The sequence below is a fragment of the Cupressus sempervirens genome, chromosome 1 (genome assembly GCF_028749045.1).
Source record: "Cupressus sempervirens isolate cs-2001-9-10 chromosome 1, ASM2874904v1, whole genome shotgun sequence".
Lineage (NCBI taxonomy): Eukaryota > Viridiplantae > Streptophyta > Pinopsida > Cupressales > Cupressaceae > Cupressus > Cupressus sempervirens.
In genome coordinates, this window is record NC_143118.1 from 812,068,350 (window position 1) to 812,087,924 (window position 19,575).

A 19,575-nucleotide genomic window follows, 5' to 3' on the forward strand; every position below is an offset into this window, starting at 1 on the left:
CGTCATCAAGTGGTATCAGAGCGGTACCTTCATTAGTACTACAATTTTTCCCTTTACATGTTGCATACAATATTTAATTGTAATTGTATATTTATTAGTATAATTGTTACCTCTTACTTATGGATATTCATACACCCCTTATAAAATATTACCAACTTCATGTTTTGACTTGTAAGGACTAAATCAAAGACTCAAGAAGAGGTACAAATTTCAAAAGCAAAGTCTCAAGATTTTGGAAATGAGGTAAGATCCAAACAATGCTTAAGCGTTGGGACAAAAGGGACCTAATATTTTTTATGTTTCATAGATTTTTTCATCACTTGTTCTATAAAGAAAATAATAAAACTATAACTTAAGAATGCATTTCTCAACTCTCGGTAAGTTTGACTCTTAAAAGTTCTCTAAAATTTGAAGGTAGAAAAAGGTCTTTTTAATCTTTTGCTCATTATATACAAATTTTACAATGTTCTCCCCTTTTTCGTATATTTTTAACAAAATTACAAAAAAAAATTGGGATATCAAAATGTTTAATATATGGTGGATTTATTATATATCTAGATTGTATAAGATTTGTTTTATATGTTTCAAATAGCTTTTATATAAATGCCTCAAAGCGTACACTTAAATAAAATTTTACTTTATAGACATGTCATTAAATGGTTTAAGAAATATTATGAACAAATACTCAAAATGGCCAATTATTACAAAATGCTCACAAATATTTAGCACATATAAAAACATACATGTAATGTGTAATTACTTAGATTATATTCTCATCATACCTCTTGCGACTTCTTTGGATGCAAGTGCTAGTTATTATTAGTTCAAATTGTGTATACACTTAAGACCTTGTAGATGAGAGGCTCACAATTTACCATTGTGCTGTAAGCTCTCGCCTTTATGTTCATTGATCATTGTTTATAGTGATTTAGTTTATTTCAAATAGTTTATAAGTTCTTCCATACCTCTTCAAGACACTCATTAAAAGAAATCTAATAAATACATATTACCTACAACAACTACAGTTACATTTCCCCTAACGTCTAGTAATTCCTTACCAAGCCAATAACGAAAGCAAAACGGATCTGACTTTCGGACAAACACTTGCCGTGCACCTCCACAACAATAGATATAGACCGCGTCCACATTGAATTCATGAATTTCATCTCTTGCAAATTCATGCTTTTACTTTTGTACTGTCTTGTGGGGACCGAATTCTGCCCACAACAATCAAATTATGAGAGAAACAGTATGGCATACAAAAGGGATGATGGTCGAATTGAAAAGGAAAACCCAAAAACTTGGCCTCAAACAGCTAAAATCGAATGCAAACGCCGGACAACGCCTCAGGAAGCGCCGGTCTGCATTATTTTGACTCAAGTTTTGTACATATGCTCAGGATTTCATACATTTAAGGTGAGAAGTAAGTGCTTTGAATTATTTCGCCTGTTTCGATATAAAGAAAGGATTAAGTGCAGTTGTTTTATATAATTTTGTCTGTTTTGATGTAATTGCTAGCTTAAAATTTGCAGCCATGGAACTCTGACTCCTTCGAAGTCAAATTCAGCATAAAATAAGTTTTTCTCAGCACTTCGAGATAAAGGTAGCTGTATAAAATTAGGAATGTGCAATTCGTTTAAGCAGAAGTTGGAATCTTTCACTATCAGGACAAAATTACATTCAATTTTATAAAGTAAAGCCGTTAGATGGAGCGTCAGTCGCGGTTGCCAGGCAGCCGTCGCCATTATTGACCTGAGTAAAACCCTAAAATTTTGTAAGCACTTGCCCCACGGCGAAAAATGCTTGAATCTGTCACCTTTTGCAGTTAAAATGGCTTTATAGCGGTCAAAAGCATGTGCTCTAAGACCTTAATTGTTGCTTTTTGGGCAGACTGCCCGATTACTTTGGAAGCTCGAAAGGAATTTTAGTGCGAACGTCAAGTGACGCATAATAGTCGCTATAATTGTTTATTGAACAAACCATGAATATACAGAAAAATATATAATCGTCGGGATTGTTGATAGTGCTGGAGGTTTAAAATTAATAAATATATGCTTAGATCTGGTAAAAATCTTTATGAAGAGGCGACGGTAAAAAATTGACATGAGATTTAAACGTACAACTGGTAAAAATCTTCCTGAAAAGGCGTGATTTTTGCGTCCTAGGTGTTTTTAGTCAATCGAACGTAGTATTGAGGAAATTAATGCCGACATCCCTGTTCACGAAAAACAAGGATGACCGAATTCTTTGCTCAGCGGCTCGGCTCTTCTTTGAAGATAACAGAGGGCATCAATAGCAAATTAATTTGTAAACTACTTTTATTAATGCGCTTGCTTTAGCAGAAAATATAGGGGTTTTGGAGCAGTTTTCTAGATTTTCTAAAATTGCTGGCAATTTTTTTTATGGAGTAAGCTTAAAGCCTTAAAGTTTGCTTGATCTAACGGTTGTTAACAGTTTTTTTGGCCTATTTTATATAACATATTTTGACAATCCGTAGCCTGTGAATCCGTATTTAGCCAGTTTAGGCCAGGATTCAAGCTCTTTTTAAGGTCTTGCTTCGAAGGGTTATTCCATCATTTTACATGTAAATGTTTATCTACCTCGACGACCAGGGCACGCACTTCCATTGAATATATTGTGGCTCCTCGTAAGGCGAGGTTTAAGGTTCCTTGAGAGTCTAGACGACGCTTCTGTAATCAAAATAGCTGGGAACTTGCCAAAGATTTACAATTAGGTAGGGTTGGTACTTTATCAATTCAGTGCTCTCATAAATAGCATCAGGGTTTTCATAAATAGCATTATTATCATACGTTAGATCGGCAGAACAATAATTTCTAATTTTTAAATTGAGATTTCGCCTTGTGAATGCACTCTTGACTAGTTTGCGTAAAGTATCTGATGCCTCTTAGATAATGAAAGTACAAATTTGCTGAAATTTGTATTAACTTGAACCATTTTTTTTGTAAATGCAATCCACACAAACCAACAGGATTCTTCGGTGAGGCACTCTCTTTCATGTGATTTATTGCAGTCTCTCTGAACGTTGTTTTAAACTTGACTGGTGTAAAACATGACTACAGGGAATTGAACTCCATCCGGGCTGAGGGTTCCTAAACTGGATTCAGTTTTGGACTTTTTTTGTTATTGAAGGAATGGGTTGCACATCATCTAAAAAGGTTTTGAGAACAAGGAGCTTCCAACAGAATTTGCACCGACCATTTCCTCGAGTTGCAGCAATACCTATAATAGAAGATTTCCTCTTTGCAAACAACCATGAGCAGTTTGTGGCTCTGATCTGCAAGAACAACCATTTTGCTATGCAAGTTTCTACTGCACCAACACAAGAGACTTTGCCCTCTCTCATCAGCAAGGATAATGAAGGTCAGTCTTAAAATATATAGAATTTGTTTGCTTTCCTCTGAAGTTAATCTATTAATTATTTGTAACTTAGCACTACTGATGGCTTTGACTAGATTGCTTTGAAACTGAAGTATCAAAATATAGACAATTAACTAAGTTGCATAAGGATCGTATTCAAATTCTGAATGTCATCATATCTTCATTGCTGATCCTTATTTTTATAATATGACCAATCTTAGCAAGTTGTAATGAGAGTACTCACAAATATAAGCATTTCACAGGTAAAGGAACTTTAAAAGAAAACCCTGAAATCTTAACGTCAGACTTGCAATCAGGGGGTTTCCTAAGAAAGGAAGAATTAGAAAAACACCAACCCCAGGATGAAGAACCAGAGGAATGCAAATCCACTGAGGAAGAATCAGAAAAGCACAAAGCCAAGGAGGAAGAGTCAGAAGAATGTAAACCCACTGAGGAAGAATCAGAAGAATGCAAAGCTACAGAGGAAGAATCAGAAGATTGCAAATTTAAGGAGGAGAACAAGCCAGAAATTATTAAAACATGGGAGCTCATGGAAGGCCTAGAAGATGGAGGAACTGGTCATGCTTCTGAGAAAGTTGTTGACAATGTAAGCGCAGATAGAAGGACAAAATCTGTGGAATATTTCCATATGTTGGAGGAATATGATAGGGTTCTTGCTGGAAGCAAAATTTCTTTATGGGACAGAAACTCCAAAAGATACCTATATTATTTAGGTCCGAAGGTGTTAGAAAATGTTATGGAATTCAGTTTGAGATCAGTAATTAGGACTGATTCACTTCCACCAAAACCAAGCAACATAACCCCCATTATGATTGACTGGAAAGATGAATCAAAGGATAATCAAATGTGTGCCTTGGAATCATCTGTTCTCCAAGCCGATTCTGATCTGAGAGATGCAGGAAAAGTTTTAATCAGCCAAGAAAACAGTAGTGTAGAAGATATAGTTCCAGAAAACATTAGTAGACAGGAAGATAATCCCTTTTTTGTGGCAAATGAAAGAAAGATTTATTCAGCAGATTCAAGTTTAGAAAAAGATCTATTGTCGTTGATTGACTGGAAAGAGGAATCAAAGGAAGTTCGTATGTGTGCTTTGGAATCGTTTGTTCTCCAAGCTGATTCTGATGTAAGATATAAAGGAAATGAAATCGTCAGCCAAGAAGACAGTAGTATTGCAGATGTAGTTCCAGAAAACATTATTGGACAGGGAAATAATCACTTTGTTGAGGCAAATGAAATAAATATTTATTTGACAGACATAAATTTAGAAAAAGATCAATCTACAAAGGAAAATTCAAGCAAGAGAAGATTGCACGAAAGAGCTAAACTTAATGATATTGGTGGCATTAGCATCTCTTCTACTCCTAGTTTTTCTGCAGTTGGAAGCTTAAGAGACTGGCTGAATAGTGGGGGACATCTTTATTCTCCAGGGTTAAGTACTACTCCTAGTTTTGGCAGTTACATCCAAGGAGATCAACGGTCATCTACCATCACGGTTGGAAACTCTGAGCAATTCCGGCTTGCTGAAGCTGAAATTGAGATACATTCTTTCTCTGCTCGTGAAATGGACCAACAAACTACAATTATTGAAGACTCAAGTGTTTCTTCTTCTTCTTCTAATCCTTCAGTTTCTGTTATTGGGAAGGAAAATTGGGACACTCCTCTATTTGATCCAGAAATCTTAGCCTCATTTGAGAAGGCACTTGAGCAGCTATCCAACGAGGAAAAATCTTTGCTAAAATTAATGGATGACAGCTCGCATTTTCTGAGTGGAGATTACCGTCCAGAAGACAGTGAAGATGATCTACATGATAGCAGCAGAGTGGAGGACATCTCCCTTCAGAGCAACTGCCCTTCCCAACAAGAAGAATTTTCAATTCAGATTCAATGAAAGGTTGAGAATTCCCCTCCAAAAAAAATTGGCAGCATCTTTTGTTGTCATCTGAACTGTGAACATTTTGTAAGTTTTCTCTAGCAAGAGCTTGTTATAAAACAAAGAAGACGGCTCAATAGAAAGTGTAAAAGAAAGTGGAACCTGTTGCCATTGTAAGTAGACTCATCAGGCTCACTTTTATGAGGAATTTTCTTTTTCATTCTGAAGGACAGATTGCTCTGTTCACTTTGTACAATCAAAATGCTATTAAACTAATTTCCTTCCTGATATTGTACCATTAGGTTACAATCCCCCATGAGGACATTGGGTTTTGGAGCTTATCATGCCTAATTGAATCCCACTTATTTCGGGGGTACCTGTTTTTTTTATCAAATTTGCTTCAATATATTAATATCTGACGTGCCTAATCAAGATAATAGTTGTACTAATTTCACAAGATATGTCTACATGAAACTGTCTATCAGGCTGTTTTGGCATAGTCAAGTGGTGGTGTTATTTGATACCATCTGTTAGGTGACATTTTATTCAATGTGCATACCTGATGGACCATCAACATCAAGCTAAGATACCATCTGTTAGGTGACATTTTATTCAATGTGCATACCTGATGGACCATCAACATCAAGCTAAGATGAAAATTTGCTATTATTTTGTGCAAAGGAACAAAATTTCAAGCATTGCAAAGCTGGACGAAATATACATGCGAAGTCCCTTGTAAGGATGCCTTCAAGTCTATGGCATCAATTAACTAGCACAGCTATCCATAAATCAATCTGTCAATTTACCTGTGTGTCTATCAACCTGTTATCAGAAAAGAACATAACAGCAGGAACCTCCAGCTTGCATTTATTGAACACGAAAATGCATGTTTATACAGCAGATTGGACAACCATCATTCCTAATTGTCTGCTTGATAGATTGACAGCAAACTACTAGAAGATTGACAACAGACACATGAAGAAGGACAAGTAGATGGCTTTTGACAGCTAACTGGATTGGAGAGAGAGACTCACAGTTGGTTATTGTTTCAAACTAAAACACTTTGATACATATGTACATAGTTGTGAAGCTCTATGACACAATATATGCACAACTGTGAATTGTGTTGACTTATTATAACACTCCCCCTTAAGGAAAACAGAATATTGACAAACTCAACATTTTTCTGAACAATACGAACTTTATTTTTCCCAATGATTTAGTAAATATCTAAGTTGCCGATTCAGGTTCGGGGACAGATTCAGGTTTGGGGTTTGGGTTTGTGGGTTGGGGCAAAAAATATTTTCATGGGTGTGTTCGTGAGTGTATATATGCACAAAAAAAAAAAAAAAAAAAAACTTGCATAGTTGTAAAACTAACTTACTTGATTACAAATATATCAATGTTACTTGATTATTGATCAAATGTTACTTGATTATTGATCAATGTCGAATGTCAAAGAGAAACATTAAATACTCACTCATTGCTCTATGTTAATGTTGTAAAGAAAATCATACATTGAATTACTAAAATACAAAATGAAATTTTAAAACATACACTAGTTCATCAGATTGACAATAATAAAGTTTGAAACATAGTGATAAATGACAAATGTTCAATAGTTTATCACTAATCATAGACTCATAGTATCAAAGATGCAAATGCCCTTCAAGGGTCAAATGAGTCATCAATATATGAGGGATCAATGACTTAATCTCCCATCTATATCATTTTGCTCATCATTGGAACCCAAACCGGTTCCACTAGCCCAAGATGTAGTCACATCCTCCTCCTCGTCCTCCTTAACATCTAGCAAGACAATTCTAGATATATCTTGGACAGTCATATCCAAGTCAGAAGTCTTGGATAATACATCCCACAACTTCTTTGGCCCTTTCTTATATCTTGGATCCTTGCGTAACATGAGGCGCCAGTTGTTGTGAATAAATACCAAGTCCATTGCTTTCTTCAAACCCAACCGGTTACACTTCACTGAGTGGATAAAGGAGTATGTAATATAATTCCAATCAGCAACAAAAGAGCTTGCAACCTAGAGAGACAACCAACACAATAAAAAATAAAAAATTGTAATTTAGTAAATATCTAAGTTGCTTATTCGAGTTCAGGGACGGATTTAGGTTTGGGGTTCAGGTTTGTGGGTTCGTGCAAAATAATATTTTCGTGGGTTGGTTTGTGGGTGTGTTCATGAGTGTATATATGCACCAAAAGAAAGAGAGAAACTTGCATAATTGTAAAACTTACTTGATTATGAATATATCAATGTTACTTGATTATTGATCAATGCCAAATGTCAAAGATAAACAATAAATATTCACTCATTAATCTATGTTAATGTTGTAAAGAAAATCATACATTGAATTACTAAAATTCAAAATGAAATTTAAAAACATAGACTAGTTCATCATATTGACAAATAATAAAGTTTGAGACGTAGTGATAAATGACAAATGTTTAATAGTCTCTCATTGATCATATACTCATAGTATCAAAGATGTAAATGCCCTTCGAGGGCCAAACAGGTCATCAAAAAAATGAGGGATCAATGGCTTAGTCACCATCTATATCATTTCCTTATCATTGGAACCCAAACCGGTTCCACTAGCCCCAGATGCAGTCACATCCTCTACCTCATCTTCCTCAATATCTAGCAAGGCAATTTTAGATATATCTTGGACGGTCATATCCAAGTCACAAGTCTCAAGTAATACATCCCACAACTTCTTTGGCCCCTTCTTATATCTCGGATCCTTCCGTGACATAAGATGCTAGTTGTTGTGAATAAATACCAAATCCACCGCTTTCTTCGAACTCAACCTATTACACTTCACTGAGTGGATAAAGGAGTATGTACTCCAATTCCGATCAGCAGTAGAAGAGCGTGCAACCTAGAGAGACAATGAACACAATTTTAAAAAATTATAAATTGTAATTTACAATACAATAGGAATTTAAGAGTGCTAATTCTACAAGCTAGGTAAAGGAGAAAAAACCTTAAATGCTTACTTGTGACAAGATCTTAATAGCAAGAGGTTACATGTAATTTTGCCCATGTAAGTACTGTTGATGTGAGTTTTGGTACCACTACATAACATATTAGCAATTGAATATCTGATACGGAGTATCAAATACAGAATTCCTCTCTTGAAAAGTTAATGCTCATGGGACATGAGAATAACTCCAATGTTCCTTACACTTGTGGATACTCGCTCAGTTTATCGATGTGATTTACTAATAATCACATAGGCGGCCTTACGCAAATTGTTGAGGATGACTTGGACTTTGGTGGGATGATGGAGATGGCAGTTCAATGTGAATGCTAGATGGTGTTGGTAGGGAAAGTGATTGTGGTGGAGGGTGAATGGTTCTTATGATTGGTATCTATCTAACTCTCTTTTTCAGAATTCTAAGTCCTATACTACTTGCTATTCTACTCCTACTCCTATGGATGGAAGATTAGCAAATGGACTGGGATCGAATCTAATGAAAGTTAACCAGCAGCTCCACCTTCAAAGATGCAATGATTCAAAAGAAAAATAAACTAGTTTGCCACACAAGGCTTCCCAACAAGCCGCTAGGATGCTAGTGGTCTAGTATTGATCCCTATCAAACATCTACTAATGCTACCATGCAACTATTCATCTACTTTACTCTTTACTTAACAACTTGAAATGCAACCAACTTTAACAACTTGAAATGAAATTTTACTCTAACTATTTGGAAGTAGAAACCATGTAATAATACCAAAGGCTCTTAATCACCATGCAAGTCACAACAATGAGAAAGAAATAGAAAATTTTGGCATTATTTTTGCAAAAAATTTCTCCAACCATTACAAATGAGAGCAAATGGCCTTATATAGAGGCCAAAATGTACAACCAATGGTAGAGATAAAGAGGCAAAACTGACGATCTAGATTGAATCCTAGAAACCCTAATTAGGGTTGCCACCCCATCGGCCAATGAGAAGACACCACCTCATCAATGGACCAATGAAAAAGTGTAAAAGTGGCAACCAATGAGAAGGCACCAAAATGGTGGACAATCAGAATTAGACACTTGTCCTATCCTAGAAGAAAGAAAAATTGCCATTTGGGCTTACATCAAATGATCTTCTAATATAACTCTCCATTTTTCTTTCATTCTTTTAGCTAAGGCAATGAACCTAGCTAGCCTTTCGCTGACTTCTTCCAAGGGAGGACAAGGTGTGTGCTTTATCTTGAACTCCACCGAATTCATCACACTGTTTGTTGTTTGTAGTGTCTTCTCATGATCTTTCTCATACACTTTTGCAAATCCGATGAAGGCATTAAGGGAGGAAAGGGTGTTCAAATGTTTCTTCTTGATAGCAACCTTTCCTAACTCATCCAATCTTGATCAAAGTCTTGTCTCACTAATGTCCTCTTCTCTAATGTCTTCAAAATCAAGCCACCCCAACGTCGCTCATCATGGTTGAAATGGAAGTGTTGATGCTTGGGTTGTGTTGTGCAACTGCCTTCTGTATCTCTTTGCCAAGGGGGATTGTCCTTCCTTTAGTCTGTCCTTTATCTGTATCATATTTACTATACTAACATTGGTATCGGTTATTTGCCTCATTTTCAAGAAGAAAGTTGTTTTGGGCATCATATCATGTTTGTCTTTCTTAATGTTTGTTCCCTTAGGGTTCTTGCTTGCACTAATATCTACCATCTTGTCAACCTATGATGGGTTGGTGAAGTGGTGGATGATGAATGCAATAAGAATCAAGGGAGACAATATCTAGACAAGAACAAAAGAGAGAAATCAGCTTAAGGACCCCTTTCAACTCTAAATGATTTGAAGTTACCTTTACCAATAACCGGGTCTTCTTCTTGGAATCTTTACCTGTATCATGTTTACCATACCAACATTGGTATCAGTTATTCACCTCATTTTCAAGAAGAAAGTTGTTTTGAGCATCATATCCTCTTTGTCTTTTATAGTGTTTGTTCTATTAGGATTCTTGCTTGCACTACCATCCTCCATCTCGTCGCCCCATTATGGGATGGTAAAGTGGTGGACAATGAATGCAAAAAGAACCAAGGGAGACAATATCTAGACAAGAATGAAAGAAGGAAATCAGCTCAAGGACCCCTTTCAACTCTAAATGATTTAAAATTACCTCTACCAATATCCAGATCTTTCTTTTGGAATTTAGGATCAAACTTTGAGAATTTCAAATCCTTTGCAAATCAGAATTTTAATCTTTTGGAATTGTCCACCATTTGCCCCAAAAAAATCAAACCTTCATCATGTATTTCTTCTTCAAATAAAATCACACAAATCTTATGTAAAAAATGCAGTCCCAAATGGAGAAAATTAGACCTCCATCATAAATCACCTAGGGCATAAAAATCAGATCTGCCCTCAAAAAATGCCAAGAGTGGAAAATTCTGCCCAAAGAAGAAAATCGCCAAAGGAAGGAGAAATCTGCACTTGCAAGAAAAATCACCCAAGGAAGAGTTGCTCCAAGTTAAAACCACTAACACCAAAGAGGGGGAAGATGAGAAGTGAGGAGAAAAGAGGAAAGAGTTTCCTCTTATACCCAACTTGCCTCTCCTCCCTAGTTGGCCAACTGGGACCCTGGGAGCAAGAAAATATTAATTAATATACCAAAACTGGCCCTCAATTAAATGCTTAGCTAAATATTAACTTTGCCAAGATGAAATTTACTTTTTTAAATTGCAAATTAGACCAAAATTGCAAAAAGAAAGTAAATAATGCCTTGAAGATGCTAAATGTTTCTATTTAATGATGATTTAGCAATTAATGTCATTAAAATTGAATTTTGGCAAGAGAAAGCCATTTTTTCAATATTAAATTACCAATTTCATTAAAGGCTAGAAAATTTTCAAGGCAATTTAATCCATAAAAGCCAAATTTTTGCAATTCAATTCAAATTGATTTTGCGAAGCAATTTTAGTTTTTGACAAAAATAAAATCATTCTAGAGTCTAAAATTGATTTTGCAATTTGATTTCGTCTTCAAAAAAATAATTTTCTCACCAACAAAAAAAATTTAGATTTTCCAAAAGTTCAAATCTTAAAAAATTTCATTTTTTGAAAATTATCTAAGTTCACACAATTATATCCAAATTTTCAAAAGAAATCGTCTAAGTACAAAATTTACAATTTTATCCTGCCGAGTGTTATTTTTTGAAAATTTTGTCTGGCCTAAGGATGAAATTGGTTGTTCTAAAAAATCAAGTTGAAATCGAGTGAAAATGAGTCTAACCCTCTCCCGACTGGCTTGAAGGTGTCCAAGACATAAAATTTTCAAAAATCAAATCAATTTTTTTTTGGACAACTCAAAAATTTTCCAAGGCAATTAAAGAAAAGGGGGTCCCCAAAGTTTTGGGGCAATGGTGTGAAAACCTCACAACAAGTACCACCATCCAATGACATCCATTCTACTTTGGTCATTTATTGCATCAAGGTTTGCATTTTGCCTGAGACAAAATTTGCAAACTCTCTCCTAACATTCAATGCCACATTAGGATCACTTAAGAGTCTATGAAATACCCTCTTATACCTACTAGCAACCTTAGGATCTATGTATGGTGCCCTCTACCAAGAATAGAAAGTATCTTACTACTATAATAGCTGGGAGAAAGTGAATATACCAAGAGGTGTAAAGGTGTAGTCATCTTGTTCCAGCAATGTAGAACAAATTTTTTGACTTGATTGTACAAGGTTTCCTTAGGATCTTGCTCTCTCCTCTGAATGACCTAAGATGTCAAATGATGTACATGTAAGTTATCTTGATGTAGTGTTAATAACTTAATTAAAATTTAAAATTAAAATATCTCAATAAAAAAGCATAAAGTATTGTAATAAAAATTTAAACTTGCCAATTTTATTATTTCTAGCATGGAGTCCATGGGATCATATATGTCCCCCAAACAAGGCTCATTAGTGTTGGCAAACCAAAGCATAGACATGATGAGCTCAGTGAGTTTTAATACATATTCCACCCTATTCCAAAAATCATCACTCAAGATCATATCCTTTACAATTTTAGACCTTTCTTTATCGGCTTGCTTCCATCCACTCCATTAGTTGCTAATAACTATTTGGGAAAATGCTACTTTCACCCTCACAAGTAGTCTAAGGATGATTGTGCGTGAAAAAAATCTTGTTTCAATGACCTATTACCATGTTAATTCAAATTGTAAGTTAATATGATAACACATTTTAAAATCAAATATGTAAACAACACAAAAAGTTTTTAAAAAATTATTCAATTATGTAAAGTATGACACAAAATGATAAATGAAAGTAAATAAAGTTTAAAATTTAACTTCAATAATTCCAAGCGAGAGACAGTTCTAAAAATTGCTTGTGACATATGGTGGTTTGTCAAAAACATTTGGATCTCCTCACCCACCTCATACACTTTTTTCACCCATTCAATTTGAATGCCAATTGTTTTCATCAACAAGTTCAAGGAGTGGACAATGCATGGTGTCCAAAAAATATGATCATATTGTGCTTCTACCAAAGCACCTGTAGCCTTACAAACTTTAGCATTGTTTATTATTACTTGGACAACATTGTCAACTCCTACAGACTCTATGGATTCAATGAGAAGCTGGGCAATAAAATTTGCATCCTTTACCTGCCCTTCACATTCAACTGCCCTAAAAAACATTGCTTCCTTGGGGAGACAACAATCACATTTATTAATGGATGATTTATCCAATCTTTCCATCCATCTGAGACAATGTTCAACCACGTTTAAATCCAAGAATCTCTTATTGGTTTGAGGAGGTTTTCTACATTCTTTTTCTCACTATGCAATATGGTGGTTCTCAACTTTTCATATCTAGGGGCTCGATAACCACGAGGTGCTTCATTTATTGCTTACACCATCTCTCTCCAATAAGGTAATCTCACTAGATTGAATGTAACATCATTCATAATGAGGCAACACCCAACCTTTATGTCAACAATTTCTCTCAATTCATTTTGAAATGCCTTATCTAATGGGCCTCTCTTGCAGGATGGGGGTGTTTCTATTTCATCTTCATTTGTAGATGGGGTAGGTAGTAAGGGATGCAATGTAGTGGTTTTTTGAGAGGGTGGTGTTGGTGGTTTTTTCTTTGATCTATCTTTTTTCCACTTTGACACTAATCTACCCGCCTCTTCTTGTTCTGTTAACATATCTACTATTTGAGAAGCCAACAACCCCTTTTTACCTCCATCTGAGAGCCCCTCACACATGCTAATTCCTTGACCTAGTGGGCCTATGAAATGATTTTTAACCTAGTAATATGAGCTTCTAGATTGGGTTTGGCAAAAATTTCATTTCCATATATACCCTCCCCCCTCCAACACATTGCTCAATTCTTGTTGTACACTTCCACAAAGGAGAACTTTTATCAATTTTAAATCTGTGGGTTCCTCCCCATCCACTAAACTTTGACTACTCATTCTATGATTCTTGCAATATGTAACAAAAATAAAATAAAAATTATTTTAGAGCTTATACAAAACTTGATACAAATTTAGAACAATAAAAAAGCTAAAAACAAACTATGAAAGAAGCAAAATGAAGGATCAATACCTAGAACACTCAACACCGATTAATGGAAGGATTTGAGACTCCACAAACAATCTCTACAACCTTCTCTTCAAACTTGAAAAATGGCCACACAAAAATGATTAGATGAATGAAAAGTATCTTATTTGCCTTCTAGAAACAAAAAAGTTATTAAAAAACTCATATTTTAATATTTTTTGACCATTTTTATGGCTCCATGCACCACAGGTCCACCCAGGTCCTAGCAGGCATGGACCCACAGTCCCAATCAAGAACTTTGCTCGGACCCATAGCAAACTTGGGCTCAAATCTGAACCCAGACAAATCTGGATCTGGATCCGAGCTCTAGGGTCTGAACCCTGTATCATAGGTAAATATATCAGTCACATTGTCATTGGTGTTACAACATTGCAACTCTATTTCTTAAAGCATAATTTTCTCTCTTATAAAATGATGTTGAATTTCTATATACTTTGACCTTGGCTTGATAAATAAGTTAGTTTGCAAACTTGATTGTCACACTTGATTGAAGTAGGCCCTTCTTGCTCTATCCCATATCTTCAAGAATTCTCCTTAGCCAAACTGATTCATAGGTATAAGCAGTCCACAATTATTTGTACTCAATGTCAATAGATGAAAGTGAAATAGTTGGTTGCTTCTTGTTGTTCCAAGAAGCGATACTTGATCCTATGTTGAATGCATAACTAGTTGTTGGGTTACAATCATCTAGATCACTTGCCCAATTAGAATCTGAATAATATATCAATTCAACATTCAAATGGTTAATGTTAAAATATATGGTGCTTTGTAGGTATTGAATGACTCTCTTTGCCACCTTCCAATGAACCTCAAGAGGATTAGTCATGAATCAACTAAGTATGCTAACAAAACATGAAATATGTAGTCTTGTAGTGGTCAAGTGGTTCAGACTTCCTACCATCTGCCTATACAATGTCTCATTGACTTTTGGATTGTCACTATCACAAGAGAACTTGAAATTTTGTTCGAATGGAATGTATGTTGCTTTACAATCTTGCATATTCAACATTTGGATGAACTTCTTTGCATACTTACTTTGAATAATCAAAGGTTTACCATTTTGTCTCCACATTTCAATTCCTAAACAATAATGCATTTTGCCAAGATTCTTCATTTCAAATATTTGTGACAAATCTACTTCGATTTTGTCAATTAAGTTTATACCATTTCCTATTATGATTAATCATTCACATACAATGAAATCAAAACAACATTTCAATATTCATCATTCACATACAATTTACTCTTGATGAATCTTTGTTAAAAGAAGAATTTATTCTATTTTCTCCTACCATAATCTTTGGTGCTTGTTTGAGAGCATATAATGTTTTCTTTAATCTCTACACCAAATGTATTTTCCCCTTGTTTATAAAGCCTTTAGGTTGAACAAGATAATTTTTTTCCTTTAAACCATTTAAATTTTTTGACTTAATAGCAAGTATGATCTTAAGTTTAATTAAGCTAATAGGCTTCAAAGCTCCCAGAAAAGACATTTTCTATCGGAAAAGTTGTTAGACTTTTTTCAGATAGTTTTTCAGGCAATGGAATTATTGATTTTATGAATTTATAATGATGTAAAAAAATGAAAGTTTACTTTCCAAAGGCATTTCAGTCCTATGGGAAAATTTCTAAATATTCTTTGTTAGATTTCTTTCAAGAATTATTGTCGAACAGATAGTTAAAAGGAAATTTAAACAATTCTTGTAATTAGAGTTCAATTATTTATAATAAAATTTATGTTCAACTTGACTAAGTTCAAAATTAGGCACAATATTTTAACAAATTGCATTTCTATATGGTTACACAGCTACAAATTTACAGGTAAGTTAGCCCCTTGAAGATCGATAAAATCTCTTTTGTTGTTGAATAACATGCAAGAATAAGGGTTATATCATTTTTCCTCTTCTTAAAAAATCAGTTTTCTTTTGAGACATGAACAAGGGTTTTCATTGTAGTAATAAAATTCTTTGTATTCCTTCATGGAAATGACTGTTATATGCTCTCTTTTTTTGCATATGAAGTTACATTTGATCAAACATTTGAGTTACAATATTATAGGATTACAATATTTACTTGTGCAAAGAATTATGACAAATTTATATTGATTTTTCAAGCTCTACTACAATTATATTGAGCCTTATGCTCACCTTATAGCCAAGCTACATTTTCTTTTGCACATTTTAGTCTTGTCCATGTTCATTGAATTCCTTTTACATTTTAACTCTTCAGTAACAACTCAAACTAGGAATTGAATAACACATTGATATAATCTAGAGTTACATTGTTCATTAAGAATTAATAAAGGAAATGAATTTGACAAAAGAAAACATAAACTAATCAATAGTCATAAAATGAACTAAATAGTTTTTCTTGATGGTTTGTACTATATCTAATCCTTTTTTAAGCCTTCCTTAATTCTTATCTTATATGCTTGAAACTTTCTTTGTACAACTTCATAATTATATAGAATTTGCCTTGAATTTAAGTTTGTCTTTCCTCAATGAAACTTTTTGTTTTGTTTTATTAATCATTTTTCCTATCAATATTATGCAATAAACTAGTCATAAAATTCAAACAAATTTGAACAAATGGAATTTGAAGAAAATCTTGTATAGATTGTCATATACAATTTCCACAATTCAATCTACATACTATTAATGATCTACATTTCAAATTATACAAAACATATCACTCTCTTCAAAACCAAACTCCTATAGGCTCATCATTGCACGTACAAAAGCATGCAACTACTACTAGTATTCATTTGAGCTACATATACAAAAGAATCTTCTTAATCTATTCTTTCCTTTTGTTTATATTTGTTTACAACTAACCTAACTCTGAACTTATCAATTTAGTACCATCAGTTTTATACTTAACCATGAACAACTATTTACAATCTATACGAATTTTATTTATAGGGAATTCAACCAATTCCCAAGTGACATTATCCATTTATCCCTTATGATTCTTCTTTAAAATTTTGAGGTTCATCTATGCTCACTACTTGAGCCATTAGAGCATAGTTAGTGTATTTTATTAGTGTCTTTATTTTCTTTGTTGATCTTATTAGTGCTTCATTGCTAATAAAAGTAGCTCCACTTTGCTTGACTTCATTCCCACTTCGATCATGGGTTTGTTGATCAACAATATCTAAACTTCCATTGCCCACTTTATTGCATTTTAAATTATTTTTAGCTAAGATCTCCTGAATTTTTCATGGGTGTAGTTAGTTTCAAGTTTTGGTGGACAAATCTTGGAGATATAGCTTCCTTTCACAAACAAATATGATTCATAATAAAAAAATATAATAACATTCAAAAATCTATGAAAGTTAGTCACTTTTAAAATTATACAATTAATAAGCTCTTGCAACTATTTTCTTACAATACCTACATTTGTAATTTTTTTGGTATTTTCAAAGCATCGCCAAAAGTATTTAAATAAAATATAGTATTGATAAAATATTCATTAGATCCCTTCCAAGAAAAAGGAATAACATTATTTATAGCCCAACCCAACTGCATATTTAATGAATACTAAGTATTTATCCTAAGAATATTACTTTAGTCATACTGTTGTTGAGGTGATATTAGGCGACTGCAACTATGGTATGATATTGATGAATCACAAAGAAATCATTATAATTGAAACATTTTTTTAATACAACCAACCATTCAAAAATTTAATGTCTAAAATAAGCATTGATAATTTTCCCGTTGAGCAAATTTTTAACCACATACCAATAATATTTTATTTATCAATGGGGTATATCATATAGTGTTGATAATATAACAACACCATACAACTTAGAGGGGGTTGAATTAGTTGTTTACTAACCACATAAACTTTAACAAACTTACAAATTAAACCTTTAAACCATAGATCAAAATGTTAAGAATGTAAACATGGATCCAAGTCCACATATAAACATGTAACATGAACTTTTTTTTACATGGAAACCCTTTCAAGGAAAAAACCATGGTGGGGATGGAGGCCACAAATAGTTACTATATTATAAGTATTACTTAGTTGAGGGAATTAGTACAAGTGTAATACAAATACTTTCAAGTACACTACTAATGCAGGAGCATCTTGGGTTGCATTACTATCCTTCATGTTTCTTTTCTTAGTTGTTGTCAAGCTCTTAGTCTTTGCCAAGTTCTTTGTTGCTATCGAGTTATCTGTATGTGCAGATTTCATAGTTGCTTCCAAGTTAGTAATTGCTATTGAGTTCGCAGTTACTACTAAGTTCATAGTTCCTACCGAGTTCGCAGTTGCTGTCAAGTTTGTGGTTGATGTTGAGTTCTTTGTGGTTATCGAGTTTATGTCAATGTTGAGTGCTTGTTGGTGCCAAGTTCATGTACGTGTCGAGCATTGCCGAGTGCCAGTATTTGTTATGGTCCTTTGGCCGAGCTATCTATGTCTGGTTCCAGTTTGGGCTAACCTTGCGCATTAATTTCATGATTTGTATTTAATATTTGTTGATAGCTGACTTGTGACTTGGTTTGTATGTAATGCAAGGGTTTATTTAGTTGATAATTTGTAATAGGTTGACTTGTGGTCATGCAAGTATTTAAAAGCATCTTGGGTAGAGTCTTAGGGATGATTCAGGAGATCAAGAAGAGTAGAAGTAGAGTGAGAATGTGAAGATCCTCATTGAAGATTAAAGTTGAATTATAATGTTGGTCATAACCCAGAAGGCCTTATAGCTGGGCATGTATATGGATGAATTGATGAATAAGTCTTTGGTCTTCTATCTCCTTTGGTTGTTGTTCTTTGTGTTGTGTTTCCAATGCATTTACTCTTGCAGGTGTAGTTGGGTCTGTGTTTGGCCCTAGTTATCTATCATCCTCTCTACATTAGGCAGTATCAGAGATATTGGTTCATCCTTGTGGAGATTTGATCATGCATAACCCTAATTTGAATTGGTTGTGGAGTAATAGATCTGAGGATTCAACCTACAACTTGCAGGGGGTTACAATCTTGTAGGAACCTGATTGTAAAGATGGTTCAAGGTAGAGGAACTAACAATGTCATATTGGATACATTGAGACAAATTGAATCCATATTATATGTTGTAGAGATAACCCAGATGAGAGGAGAACATCTTGATGATGTGAGTGATGATGAAGTAGTAGCACCGAACCCTAATCCAAAACCTAAAGAAGATCAAGATGAGGCAAGATTGTTGAGAGTATTGTCTAGGGAAAATTCAAAGCCTAATGTAGAAGTTGTTCCTTATGGCGGGAAATTAGATACCAATGTTGTGTTGGATTGGATCTCTAATATGAAGAAGTTCTTTGAGTATGAAAACACTCCTAATAATAGGAAGGTGAAAATTGTAGTTACTAGGTTGAAGATTCATGCCTCACTGTGGTGGGAGCATTTGAAAATTGATAGACAAAGGAGAGGAAAGGAGAAGATCAAGACTTGGGTGAAAATGGTGAATAAGGAGAAGAACAAGTTCCTTCCTACTAATTACCAAGTTATCTTGTTTAGAAAGATGCAAATTTTGAGACAAAGAGACATGATTGTGAAGGAGTATACTGAGGAATTCTATAGATTGGACATCAGATTTGGACATGTGGATGATGATGTTGAGATAATTGCAAGGTACATAAATGGATTGAGATCTAGGATTCAAGATGAAATAATTTTTATGAAATTTGAAAGTGTGGAGGAAGCATA

The 19,575-nt window shown here is 34.2% G+C and overlaps 1 protein-coding gene across 4 annotated transcripts; it reads left to right on the forward strand.

Moving 5' to 3' along the window:
- Positions 1-1,157: 1,157 nt before the first annotated feature.
- On the forward strand, positions 1,158-5,656 carry LOC149580353 (uncharacterized). Of its 4 annotated transcripts, none has more exons than XM_089790389.1 (3): positions 1,158-1,416; positions 3,081-3,381; positions 3,642-5,656. In XM_089790389.1, the coding sequence occupies exons 2-3, from the start codon at positions 3,153-3,155 to the stop codon at positions 5,285-5,287; spliced, it is 1,875 nt and encodes a 624-aa protein (XP_089646515.1). In that variant the 5' UTR covers positions 1,158-1,416; positions 3,081-3,152; the 3' UTR covers positions 5,288-5,656. The 4 variants fall into 4 exon arrangements, with proteins under 4 accessions (XP_089646515.1, XP_089646518.1, XP_089646516.1 ...); XM_089790392.1 differs by having other exon boundaries at positions 1,215-1,423; XM_089790390.1 differs by lacking the exon at positions 1,158-1,416 and adding an exon at positions 1,549-2,734 and having other exon boundaries at positions 2,990-3,381.
- Positions 5,657-19,575: the final 13,919 nt, after the last annotated feature.